Source organism: Poecilia reticulata, linkage group LG5 (genome assembly GCF_000633615.1).
Source record: "Poecilia reticulata strain Guanapo linkage group LG5, Guppy_female_1.0+MT, whole genome shotgun sequence".
Classification (NCBI taxonomy): domain Eukaryota; kingdom Metazoa; phylum Chordata; class Actinopteri; order Cyprinodontiformes; family Poeciliidae; genus Poecilia; species Poecilia reticulata.
Window position 1 is genome coordinate 21,194,402 of NC_024335.1, and position 13,471 is coordinate 21,207,872.

The 13,471-nt window shown below is 42.3% G+C and overlaps 1 protein-coding gene across 3 annotated transcripts in view; it reads right to left on the bottom strand.

Annotated features, from left to right (window-relative positions):
• Positions 1-13,471, bottom strand: part of foxp4 (forkhead box P4) — a 105,391-nt gene that overhangs the window by 16,051 nt on the left and 75,869 nt on the right. For 2 of the 3 annotated variants that reach the window (XM_008409255.2, XM_008409257.2), the window contains exons 4-7: positions 13,059-13,181; positions 8,513-8,662; positions 3,791-3,929; positions 126-327 (exon numbers count right to left, since the gene is read on the bottom strand). In XM_008409255.2, coding sequence (XP_008407477.1) covers positions 126-327; positions 3,791-3,929; positions 8,513-8,662; positions 13,059-13,181 — 614 coding nt within the window. The remainder of the gene's footprint in view (positions 1-125; positions 328-3,790; positions 3,930-8,512; positions 8,663-13,058; positions 13,182-13,471) is intronic. The other variant, XM_008409256.2, reaches the window with a different exon arrangement.

The window sequence follows — 13,471 nt, forward strand, 5'->3', positions numbered from 1 at the left end:
TATATATATAGTTATGAAAGCTCAGCTGAAAGTAAAATACCCGCAAGTAGGATAGTTTGAATGTTTGAAAATAGAGAAAATAAAAGAGTGCTTTATTGAAAGAAACCATCTTGAGCTCTCCTTACCTGTCTCTCTTTGGGGTGTGGTTTTGTCCGTTGGGCAGGCTGTGCAGTGGAATGTGAGCACTGGCAGCTTTGGGGAAGCCTGAGGTAGAATTAGAACTGTTGGTGCTCAAGTCCAGGCCCTCGGCCTGTTTAAGGGCGTCCTCAGCGCTCGGCACTCCAGACACCTCCTTCCACAGTTGCTGGAGGTCTGACGGACACATTGCTGGAAAAAAGGGGGTCACACAGTCAGCTCAGCACATGACCAAATCTAACTTACCGATTGATTTTACAAGCGAATATGACGACGGACGTGGCGAAGCTAATGCCAGAGCAGCTGAAAGATAATAAGGCTCACGCAGATGGACTTTAAATACACTAGTGTCACCGATTGTGTTTCTGCAACTGCTTATTCAGGAACCACAAAGTCCCCCATTCTACTGAAGAAGTTGAAAAATAACACAGTCTAGAGAGGTTGATTTAAATGTCCTGTTGGGCACTAGTAAGTCGTCTCCATTGTTCCTGTCATAAACTAATGGCTCTTCTTTCCTGACTCATTCAGAGACGCAGTTTTACCAATGTGAGAAGTACAGAGTGAAGGTGGGAGTTTCCCATAAGGACTTCATCAGCGCCACTGTTTGTGCAAAAAAAAAAAAGAAAAATGCGAGTGCACACACAGAGCTCCTTCTGCTTGCAGCATTATTATTACTGGTCCAATTTGACAGTGAAGGAGAGACGGCTGAAAATGCCACAGCCTTCTCCAGCGTATTTTAGCATGCACTTACTCACATATAATACACATCTGCACATACACATTCAAGGACCTCGCAGCAATCCAAATATTATGTCTGCTTTGTCTGCATTCTTCTCTGGCCTCCGCCAAAACAAAAGTTCTCACTCTGGAAAAATGAAGTGGTGTAAGTGTGCAGACAGATTTCTGTGTGTGTGTGCGTGCGTGTGTGTATTCGCACGCACACGCGCGTACGTGCGCAGAATTATCCGGGAAGAAACCAAACCAATCTGTGGAGACGATCAGAGAGTGAAAGTGTAAAGTGGTTCAAGATTGTTATGTTAGGAAGTCTGAACCACGGGAGTATGTTCAATTAAAAATAAATATGCCCGTTTGGAGAAAACAGATGGAAGGTAGTCTAGTGCCAAGTGTAAAATAAACAACGCATGTGAGGATAGATTTGCAATCAAAAAATCATAACTTTCTCCAACAATAACTGACGGGACCAAATTTGAAAAGATGGGAGTATTCCTGCTAACCCATAGGAGGGGGCTTGCAAAAGTATCCATACCCTTTGAACTTTTTATCAAATTACAACCGCAAATTCCTAAAGTACTTTTACTTTATGATTTTATGTGACAGACCAATTCAAAGTAACGCACAGTAATGAAAGGGCAGGGAACTTTTCGCAACTTTCTACAAATAAAAACCTGAAAAGTGTGTCACCCGTTCGTATTCAGCCCCCTCCCCACCCCCCCAGAGGCAATGTTCCGCATAACCTACATTTGCTGCAATTACAGTGTTTTTAGGGATGTCTACCAAATTCATCTAGAAACGGATATTTCTTAACTCTGAAAATAGCTCCTGCTCGCTATGACTTTAATGAAAACCCATCTGTGTAAATCAATTCTCAATTCTCAGTTGGACTTTGACTGGGCCATTTTCACACATAAATTTGCCTTGATCTAAACCATCCCATTGCTGTCTTTTTGTTTATGGTTGCCCCTCGCAGCGTCGACTGTGTTTTCCGTCAGGTCTGCCTTGTTCTTAGCTACATGCATCTTCTCATCTGCCCTAAATAGTTTCTCTGTCACTGTGGAAGAAAAGCATAGAAAACTCCTAAGTAACTCCAGAGTTACTGTCACTCTCTTGGCTGCGTCTGTGAAAAGCAAACAGAAGTCCAACTAAACCTGTCAGTTTAGGTAAACAGTCGCATTTTGGTAGGTTTGTCGGTCTGCCAAACCTACCATTTATCCATTTTACAGATGACGCACTAAATAACGTTCTTTGAGATGTCCGAAGATTGTGACTACATTTTAATCCTAAACCTACGTTAAACTTCTACACGACTTTTTTCCTGAGCGCTCTGCTGTGTACCTTTGTCTTCATGATGCCACTTATTCTTTACGGTTCTCTAGCAAAACCTCTGATGCTTTTGCAGAACAACTGGAGTCATGCTCTAATTAAATTGCATAAATGTGTAGAACGTTGAATTGTTCATATGTCATCCTTGTTGGACAGGCACTATGTCCAACAAAAAACTATTTCCAAAACTGTAACCTGTAAAGAAAAGTTACATAGACTTAAACAGTATAAAGTTCAGCTCTTGGATGCTTTTCACAGGATCTTGTTTAAATAGAAACACAGAGAGAACTGACAGGTTCTGTCAATTCTCAGAAAAGATACAAGGTTTTAATACAAAGCAAGACTCCCCCCCGCCCACATAACTAGAATCTGCAACTAAAATGTCTGAATTCTTGAACATAAACTCATTGTTTCTAATTATTTTTATAAGTCAGGGGGTTTAGTAGTGATCTAACATCTAACTCAAAGTCATAGAAGTAAACACAAGCCTTAGTTGGACCCCTCATGAGACCCCGTACGACCTATTCACAGAACACAACAGCTTTTTGAGGCAGGGCGGCAGTGTGTGTGTGTGTTTATCTGTGAGTGTTTGCGTGTTTGTGTGGCATGGCTGGTCAGAGGAATGCTCTGGCTCACGCCTGGCTGAGCTGTCACAATGGACCAGCTCTTTCACACTGCAGGGAAATTCCAGTCTTATGCAGAGAGGGAGAGCAAAGAAAGAGAAGGAGACGCCGAGGCCAAATGTTTGCAACTGTCTGAAAAATTGTTCTCTGCTAACACAACTGTGTCCTCAAAGTCTTATCCACCTAGTCAAGTTTTTTTTTTTTTCCATCCACTACGAATAAATCCACTTGCCCTCCAGGAGACCTTTGGATTGGAAATCAACGTTTCCAAACCTTTGAAAATTTAGTAGAGTTTAACCTTGTTACGTATGCGTGTGTGTGCGCGTGTTGCTGTGAGTGACTCCATGCTAGTCTGCATGAGGGGGGAAAAAGTGAAAGATCAAAAACAGAGGGAAGGAAATGGGTCTGTTTGGTCAACTCAGTCAGCGCTTTAGCAATGTTACGGCCACTTTAGAGCCCCTAAGGCATTCTCTGCAAGTGAGATAGTGCTCAAAAGTATGTGTGAAACATTGCCGCGCAAGTGCGTACACAATAGTGGGCACACACACACACACACACACATGTTCGCCGAGGGCGGGCCAGCAGCAGTCAACATTTATCGCTCTGAAACTCTGCTGAGAAGCTAAAGGAACTGTGGGAGAAGTTACACGTAGGAAAAAAAAAATCCTGTGGGCACAGGAATAGCAGAAAGATGATTTTTCTTGTGCCTGGATAATCTCAAGTACAAACACACGCATGCACACATCTCTAAGCAGGGGAGGCTTAGCGGCATATTTTACCTATTATCTAAATGACTACTTTCCACAAACCTACCAATCATGTTTTCTTTTATCTTTTATAGGCTGATTAACTTAACAGGCTTCACAGGCAGCGCTGGGCACAGGCCCTGTGCGTGTGTTTGGCTAGGCTCGTGTTTGTCAGGATGTGTCCTGTTTCAGGTTCTGTTTGGGAATGCCTGTGTGTGCACGTACCTTGCTGAAGAGACTGCATGGCGGCGGTGGGCTGCAGCGGAACCAGGCCCTGTCTCTGGAGGTTGAGGATGTGTTGCTGCTGAAGCTGCTGCATCTGGATCAGCTGCTGCTGGAAGGCCAGCTGCTTACTTCCAAGCTGCTGTTCGACATGGAGGAGAAACGGAGGTCAGGCGAGGCAGGCCGAGCTTCCAAATTGCTCGCAGTGCCTGGCGTAAAAAGGATAAAGGATAATAACCCTTTATCCTTTTTACGTTTTGTCGTTTTTATCTCACTTAAATGTAAAGCCCACCCCCCAAAATTAAACTTTGTGGAACTATCTTTCGCTGCAATGGTACATGCAGGACGTTGGGACTTTGTCTCTGCCGGCTATGCATATCCACATGCTGTAACTTGATCAGATTGTAAGCAATTTTCTAATCTTGCCACAAATCTTCGATAAGATTTAGTACTGGAATTTGGATCATTCTGACCAGCAGCTCCTTCAGAGATACATATGTCAGCCACACTTTTCAGATTAGCAAATATTTTTCATTTATCGTTTTTCTTCATTGTTAAAGCTATACAATACATTACATCAGTCTATAACATAAAATCCAAATAAAACGAGCTGAGATTTGTGGTTGTTATGTGAGTAAAGGTGACAATGTGATTTAGGAGTACTTCGTTAAAAGAATAGAATCAATGCAAACATTTTTTTGCAGGTAAACGATAAAGTGGGAAATAATATTCTACATCAGGAAAAGAAAAAAAAAACAAAAAAAACTGACAAGTCCCACCTCTTACCCTCTTTTTCCCAAGCTGACCCTGCACAAGCAAAACCCCTGAGAGAGGTGCACTTTATCTCCCACAGATAACTGGCGGGGCTGAAAAATAAATAAATGCAACTTCTCATTGTGTGTGAAACAGAGTGGCAGCCCAGAACTCTTTGAACAGAGAGGAACTCTGAGGAAGGGCAAATAGGTCATTTCCTCTCAGACTTGGTGCCTGGGGAGGAAAAGTATGGTGGAGGTGTGTTTATGTGTGTTTTGTGGGCGAGCTGGAGGTGGGAGGATGACAACCAGCAGCACCATATTCCTTGCATGGATAATTTAATGTCATAAAGGAAACTGCGCAGTTTGATTTGTTGCACATCTGCAGCTTGTTTCAAAGCCAATCTGGGAAATACTTCCTGCATGTCGACTCCTCTCGCCACAAGCTCGAATGGTTTTGTTTGCAGAGGTGGAATTAAAATAATCTTGTAAAATCCTTGTTAACACAGTGAAACTCGTTCAAGATCCTTTCATTTCGTAACTTATTGCTTTTGATGTTATCATTTAAAGGTAAGCTGATCAATGGTTCTCTGGGTTTTTAATTTATTTCAAACATTTTTTTCAGTCATTTTCTATTAACTAAGTCTGTGTGCCATGGTCATGTTTTTTTTTCCTGAGTCGGCGTTTAAAACAAAGAGCACAAGAGGAAGGAGGAAGCGTCGCCGTTCAAATTCTTAAAGCAATTAGATGTAGGACAGAAGCAGAATCTGAGAAACACACAATCCTCCATTAGTAAATATACCCTGTTTGTTCAGACGAGAACTTGTTTTGTCACCTGCTGAAATCCAAGTCACTTTCCAGGCCAACACAAATCAAAATCAGTGCTTTAGAAGTCAGAACTGATTTTAAAAGCAAATTCAGATGACCAAACAACTACATACCAGGCTCTGTTGCTGGTTACACCATTAAATGTACCATAAAGTAAGTTGGAAAGTCGTTGTCACACTGAGACAATTTACTAACTCTGAGCTGATTTACCAGACCCTTCTTGGTTGAATTAAACTGTTGATCAGAAAGTCCAAGCAGATTGTATCCGTTTCATTCCGACATTTCTCTCTCTCCAAGGCCCCTGGCCCTCCCTTTCAAACTTGTCTGTCCATTTTCTCTACTCCCCCTCCTCACCCCTTCCTCTGCCTCTCATTGTCTCCTGAGATATGGCTACGGTTCTTTAAAACACACACACTGAGAGAGTGTGTGTGTGCCTGTGCTCTGTTTACATTAGCTGTGGCTGAGTGGCCAAAGCTAGCGCAGTAACAGGCTGTCAATGTGATTTATGAGCACATCACACACTGTCTGAGCCTGCCAGTCACACAGAAGCATACATGTACACACACACACACACACACACACACACACACACACACACACACACACACACACACACACACACACACACACAGGCAACTGTAGACGGCCAATCCAAAGACACACACGCACACACACACACACGCAAGCACGCATCTTTTTTGTGATGGTCAGAGTCACTTCATTAAGCTGACTCCTGACCAGTCCCAAATGCTCCGGCAACACACAGAACAGCGACTCAGCACGCACATACATCGCTTTTCTTTCAATGCATCACTTCCACAAAGCCTTGAACGTGAAAAAGGAATTGCTGCTCAAAGCGAAAAGGGCAAAAAGTCACAGGCACTGATGTACAAACACTTCCAAAAGTTAGGAGGGAGAACTTTTTTTTTCTTGCTCTTTCCTCCATATATTTTTGCTCTAGTAGTTTTTTGTTCTTTTCTGGTCACTTAAAGTCACAAAACTCACTTAAGTTTGAAAGAGAAAAAACCCCACAGAAATGAAAAGCAAATGTTTTTACAGCACCTACAGTGTTTTATTGCTATACATGCAGATATTAATTGATTATTGATGCGCTGTATGTCAGCAGGTCAGGGCTGCTGGAGAGAGCCATGGTCACATCAGCTACTTGCAGCTCTGGAGGGAGTCATATTCCCCCAGGTGAGTTTGTGTGCGTGTGTGTGTGTTTGGCCAGTGAACCATCACGCATCAAGCCTCCCCTCTGTCTGCGTGTACGTGTGGCTGTGTGACCAGTGTTTGCACTTGTCTCATTGTTGCAGGACAAGCAACCTGAAAACTGGGACAGCGGAGGAGCACGGGGGGGAGAGCGGAAAAGCAATTCAGACACTCGCTCAACATGCGAGTCAACCACAACTGGTTTGCTTTGGTCACGGTTGAGTCGGTTGCCCGCTGTCAGCGAGGAGCATGTGGGCTGAGGTGGCGGGGTGGGGGCTCTGCCCACTGGGAGAGGAGGAGGACAAATCCGAGGATGTGTCTCCCTGTGCATTTCACAGAAATGTCTCACAAGCTCTTCCTCGTGAAGTGATTCCCCTGCACTGTTTCTTCTTAATGTTGACATCTTAACATATGAATTGAACATATAAATGCAAAACGTCTTTTACCTGACCACAGTTATTATGTCAAATATGTCTACTTCATGTGCTCCTCATTGATCACAGTGCTAATTCAATCTGCAAGAGCTTGTGTATTTTTGCATAATGAACCTGTGTGTATGTGTTTTTGCCTTTTTTTCTGCAACTGAAGAGCTCTACCCTGATCCTGCTGCCATTTGTCTTGAATAAGCCCTAAAAAGGTGAGCGATAATGAACAGAGAGTAAATTGTGTCAAATAAAACTCAAGTTCCAACGTTATGAAAAAGTCACAAGCTATGCTCAGAATGTTCTTGATTTATTTTTGTTTGTTTGTTTTGATGTGCTCATTAGACAATTTTTGTTAAAATTTCAGATTTTTGTCAATAGATATTTTTTCTAAACAGAGAGGAGAAAAAAAAGAAGCTAATTTAACATCCAAATGAAAGAGACGTGGCGAGATCAAATCCCTGTCCACACAAGCAAACGTTTGTGTAATTTTTTTATTTTATTGTTTGCATCTGTAATCTAGAATTTTTTTGGTAGGAAACCTGTGACGATAAACATGATTTCTAAAGTGGAGGCGCCAAAGGGTCACTTTTAAGTGTATTTATGTTTTAGACAACCCGAGGTTTTAGACAGGTCAGTGCTTGAACACCCACAGTATTTATTTGTATTTATTGTGGTAAAAGTCCAAAGTCCCATCCACAGCTTTGGGACGATTATATGACATACGTATGGAAGCAGGTGGTTTTATCCAATGGGACCAGAATACAAGTCCTTGGCTTATGTGGTAGAAAGTGGCCATTCCCACATCTTTTTAAACACTTTTATTAATACAAAACTACTGTGTTTGCAAAAATGTTCATTGTAGTGATAAAAAGGTGAACGCTGCAGGTAAAAAATTGCAAGTTGCAATTATACACATTTATGACTAACATTTTGCATCGTTAATATGCCATTTTTGTTGGAGTTACCTACTGGCCTGACTTTAGGCAGGAAGTTGTCATCCACAACAAGCTTATTTAATTAAATTTGGGATAAACGTTTAAATGTAACTTCTGTAGCACCTTTCGAGAGAACAGCTAGATATTGTACTGTAGCTGAAAAGGCTCTGTCACCTTTAGCTTCTATGCAAGATGTAGGGAGAGAGCCGGCCATGTAGTTTAGTTGGCGATCAAGTGACAACTAAAAGCACTTTCAAATAACTGCTTCTTCTTGGACCCTTCTTCCAGAGGTAACATCTTATATTTTGAATTAGAAGCACATGGACGTGGAGTGGACTTCTTTTCGACCTTGAGGCGTTAGCCTGGGGATTCAGACTTGTGTGAGCCCCACAATAACATTAAAACATGAGCACCATACTGTATCTGGCCTAAATTCCATACATTAGACTCTTGTCATCTCTTTTTTTTTTCTTCTTGGCACTCTCACATGTCAGCCACTTTACTGCATTTAAGAGCACTTCTGCACTTCAGAGTGCGCTTGAACTGAGCGAGAGTGTACGTGGCTAAGTTCACCTCTTTTGCCGCCTGCTTCCCGGCTTGCTGCTGCTGCTGCTGCTGCTGTTGTTGTTGCTGCTGCTGCTGCTGCTGCTGCTGTTGCTGCTGTTGCTGAGTCAGAAGCTGGAGATGCAGCTGCTCCTGCTGCTTCTTGTAGTACTCCTGTAACTATGGACAGGTGCAGGGTGGGGGGAGGCGGGTTAAGGTGGAAGGGGGCAGAGAGGTGGAGAAATATGAGGTGGGTGAGTCACAACACAAACTGCAGAAGCCTCAACAATGCCACCAGTACTGAAACGATCCTTCACAGTCAGACAATGTAACCTAAACAGGAGCCTCAAATGGCACAGATGCTTTCAATTCCAGCGCTCTCAGTTGAGGCCACAGCGTATTGTTGTGGCGGTGTGTGGTTTATTGACAAACCATGCGCAACAAGCGAACACAGACCTGGGAGAGGCTGCTGAGGTACATTGTGCAGCTGTTGGAGTGTGTCAGTGTGATCGTGCATGTCAAGGCAAAGTCTCCCCCCCCAAGATTATTCTCAGAGATCAAGCTCTGAATCGCAGGAGATGATTGCAGCACAATGCAGGTCGGCAGACAGGGAGCGGGCCAGAAACACTGGCAAGCTTGTTAGGATAAATGGGGAGAACACAGAGCAGTCGTTTGGAAATATACTCATACCAGCTAAAACTTTTCACATCCCATTACAACCAAAACCTCATTGGTATTTATTGGTAACTCAAGTGATAAACCAACGCAAGGAAGTGCCTTTTTGCATAGTGTAAGATAAAGGATACCTGGTTTCAAAAAGTAGTAAAGCTTCATGTCTTTTGGACTGTGGCTCCACCAGTTTTGCTAATCTAGAGACTCAAAGTTTAACCTTTTCGCAAAACAGCTCGAGCTTAGCAGCAGTTTTCAAGTTTTGGCACTAATGCCTTATGGTCACTCCTCCATAAAGACCAGATTTGTGAAACGAACAACTAATGGTTGACCTGAAATCATAAGAACTCGCCTGGCACATGGATCTCCAGAGTTACCCTCTTTGGAGGTTTAGGTGGGCAGCCATCTCATGGTAGATTTGCAGTTGTGCCATTTTCTCTCCTTTCTGATGGACTGAGCAGAACTCTGTGAGATGTCCAATGCTCAGGATATTGTTTTATAACATAATCCTGCTTTCAGTCTCCCCACAGCTTTTGCCTTGTCATGTCTGCCGTGTTCCTTGTTCTTTGTGATGCTGTTTGTTCGCTTATCTTCTCTTACAAACCTCAGAGGCCTTCAGAGAGCAGCCGGATTTACCCTGACATACAAGAAAGCAACTTTTTTCTTTTAAAGCTGTGAGTCTTTTGTCACAGCAAGAAGTTTGTAGATCGAGATTCTTTATTTTAACATAACTGTCGTCCCTTCGTCTGATAAAAATGACATGAGTGGATTTAACACACATACACACTCTGAAACACAAACACACATGGGCAGCGTACCCTGACTGGTCGCAGCTCGTCTGTTTGTTTGGGTTAGTAATCATTAATTTACCCAGGAAGCTCCATTAAGATTACAATCTTCGGCTGAGGAGAGAGGGAAAACTCACTGACCACAGACTTGCGTCTCAGTCTGTGTGAGTGCGCGCGCGTTCTGAGTAGAGAAGGAGGAGGGGAGCTCGTTCTCCCGGGAACAGCTTGTACATGTGTCCATCTGCAGTTTGTCTTTGTTTCATGGTGCATCAAATGTTCAAAGAGGCTTTTCAGCAGAGAATGACTTCACAGCGCAGCAGTTGCTTCGGTCTCTCATTTGTCTGACCTTACGGCGAGCAGACTACACTCTGCTACCCATCCATGCCACACATACCCGCTACCATGCAACGCTTTTTTTTTTTTTTTCAAACAAGGCTGTTTCACATTATCCAGTTTCTCCTTTGCATAATTTACAGCTTTACCCCTGCGACATTTTTTTTTTCCCCTCTCTTTTTTTGTGCTTAATTCATTTTAAATGCAGGAGTCATTCCTTCTTGCTGCTCTTTCTTTTACTTTCCATCTGTCTTTCCTCTCTTTTATCACTCCTTAGGCAGAGTTAATCTCTCTTTTCTGCGTCACTAGCCCTGATCGCCTCCTAATCACACAGACAAATGCATATGCAAGCGCACACACTCACCGGCTAGCAGGCACGCACGCGCACGCACACGCACACACACACACACGCACACACACACACACACACTAACACTCACCCTCGGCTGCTGAGTGGTGAGTTGAAGGAATAATTAAGTGATAATTACGGTCTTTTAATGATTTGATTCAGTGGCTCTGTACATTAAGTGTATGTGTAAGTGAGGCACTCACCTCTCCACCCTATTACCATGACCTTGACTTTAGAGAAAAACACAATGAACAAAATGCAAAGCAGCCATAGCATAAGTAAAGGTTTGAGCAAACTTAAAGGTTAACGCACAAACCCGCATCTACAAATCAGCGCCTGTGCACACACATCTGCTTTGTAGCAATGGGCTGTAAAACTTACTTACACACTCTCACACAGGGCACTATTGCCATGGGGATATGAAATTTAATGCTTCAGTGACTGATGTGTTGGTTGATTTGTCCTGTGTGTTCATATATGTGTGCGTGCGTGTATGCGTGATGTGTGTGTTGGTAAAAGTGCCTGATTTGCAGATATACACTAAGTGCGTGGCCCATACTGTGGTTAATTAAGTGGGAGAGCAATGTTAAACTGGATGGTTTTTATTAGTGTTGCAGTGAGTGAGAGTGCATTATCAACCCCCTTTCATTGCGTCTTCTTTTTCCTTGTTACAGAAAATGAAAAAAAAAAAATAGAAAAGGACCAGCGAGGAGGATCTCTGTCATTCTGCATGTCTGTTCCCAGAAAGCCGATACATTTCTTTTTTCACGTTTCCATTGTGATACACGTTGTCAGATCTTCCCACCACAATTTACAGTTGCCTAAAGCAACCACTTCCTATTAAATCTACAGACTACGCTCCAGTTTTCTAGTCTACCCCTCCACCATGCAATTACTCCTGTGTCTCCAAACTGTTAAGAGGCAAATTCACACCCTTTATGGGCCGGCATGTGCGCTCTGCTCATGCAGGTTGGCAGGGATGTGTTGGTGTGGCTAAGTATTTGACAAATCTACTACAGCTGAAGGGTGTTTATTGAGTAATGTCGACATGGCAACCCCTAATATCAAGGGGCCAGGAATCAGCATGACACGCACTCCTGATTCAGTTTGACTCATGTTTTGTTGCTCACAAGCAAATCTGTCTGTGTGGTTAAGTACATGCATATTTGCAGGCACATTCTCCAAAAGATAATCTTAATGATTGGTTCAAATCAATGTGTTCCTCATCAACAAAAAATCCCCAAAGGGGTTTACAGTTTTTTTTATGGATTTTTAATAATGTTTAATTTTAAAAAAGTAAAAAAAAAAAATATTTCCAGACTTAACTTTTCCAAATATAAAATATTATTGTTCATGATGAACAGTTGGCAAGATTGAATGAACACAGAAACTCAAAGAAAAGAAGGAAGTAAGGAAATATATGGAAGGAGTAAAGGAAGAACACATGGAAGAAAGGAAAGAAGAAATGACAAGTGGAAAGAAGAACCCAAAAGGAAAGAGAAACAGAAACACAAGAAAGAAGAAAAAGGAAGGACACATGGTAAGAAAAAGTGGACAAAAGCGAGGAGGGAAGAGAGGAAAGACACAAGGTAGGTAGAAAAGAAAGAATCAAGAAATTACATAAGGAAGGGAGGAGGAATGGAAGGAAAGGAAAGGACCACAAAGAATATAGAAATGAAAGTTGGAACGAAGGACACAAAGAAATAAAAAAACACAAGGAAGAAAGAAAAAAACAATGAAAATATTTTGACACTGTTACAGGCAGTAAAGTATGCTAATAAAATATTCTCCATAATTTTATCATCTTTGTCCATCATCTTTGTCCTAGAAAACACCAAAATCAAATCCTAGCCTCATCCAACACTGTAGAATCCTAAAACTACCACATTTTATGTCAACCTGAAGTCTGACTTTCACACTTGTCTGGTGAAGTCAGTCTAAGATTTAAGTAAGAACCCCTGACATAAAGGTGAGGACATTATGTTTGACACTCTATTTCTATATTTGTAAACCTTTAAAGCAAATAAAAAAGAGATTCTTAATTCCTGTTGTCGCATCTCTTTCTTATAACCCTTAAGTTGTGAACCTGCTGGCCTTGTGAGTTTGCTGTGTCACGCACCGCTTTGTTTAATGTTATTTATATTGGAATGTTTATCATAGTGACTCCTGGACACGATGACCAGCAACAATTACAAAAAAAATAAATTAATTAAAATACTCAAAACATAAAACAAATCACAAATATCAGATATATGCATTTTAAAAAGAGGGAAGGAAAATGATCGACATGGTTCTGCTAAAGCTGCTCTCAGCTGACAAATCTTTATAAATGTTCTGTAGGCCGAACCACAAATGAGCAGCATAGTGCATATTTCTGTGTCACCAAATCTGAGCTAAACAAAAAGCACTGAAGGAAGGGAAAGCATGTAGTTTTTACCTGCTGTAGCATGAGAGCCTGTTGCTGCTGCAGCAGGGCCTGGAGCTGAGGGGGGGAAAGGATCTGTTGCATCTGCTGAGGAGTGATCATCTGTGGGCTCATCATGGCCATGGACACAGGCACCTGAAGACAAAACAGGAAAAGAAGACGGCACTCGTTAAAAGCGTCCTAACACACCTTAATGTTGTCATGTAAAACAAGAGCAACTTAATCAGTCAACAGATGAAGCTTTGTGCAAAGAGTCCCAGTCAACAGAAAAAGAAAAAAAAACTTGAACATGACTGTGCCGGCAAACTGAATGCTCAAGTTAAAATAAACAGCCTGCAGTACAAGCTGGTTATGCTGCAGGCTGGCACAGACAGGTAAGTCAGGGTGTGTGTGTGTGTGTGTGTGTGTGTGTGTGTGTGTGTGTG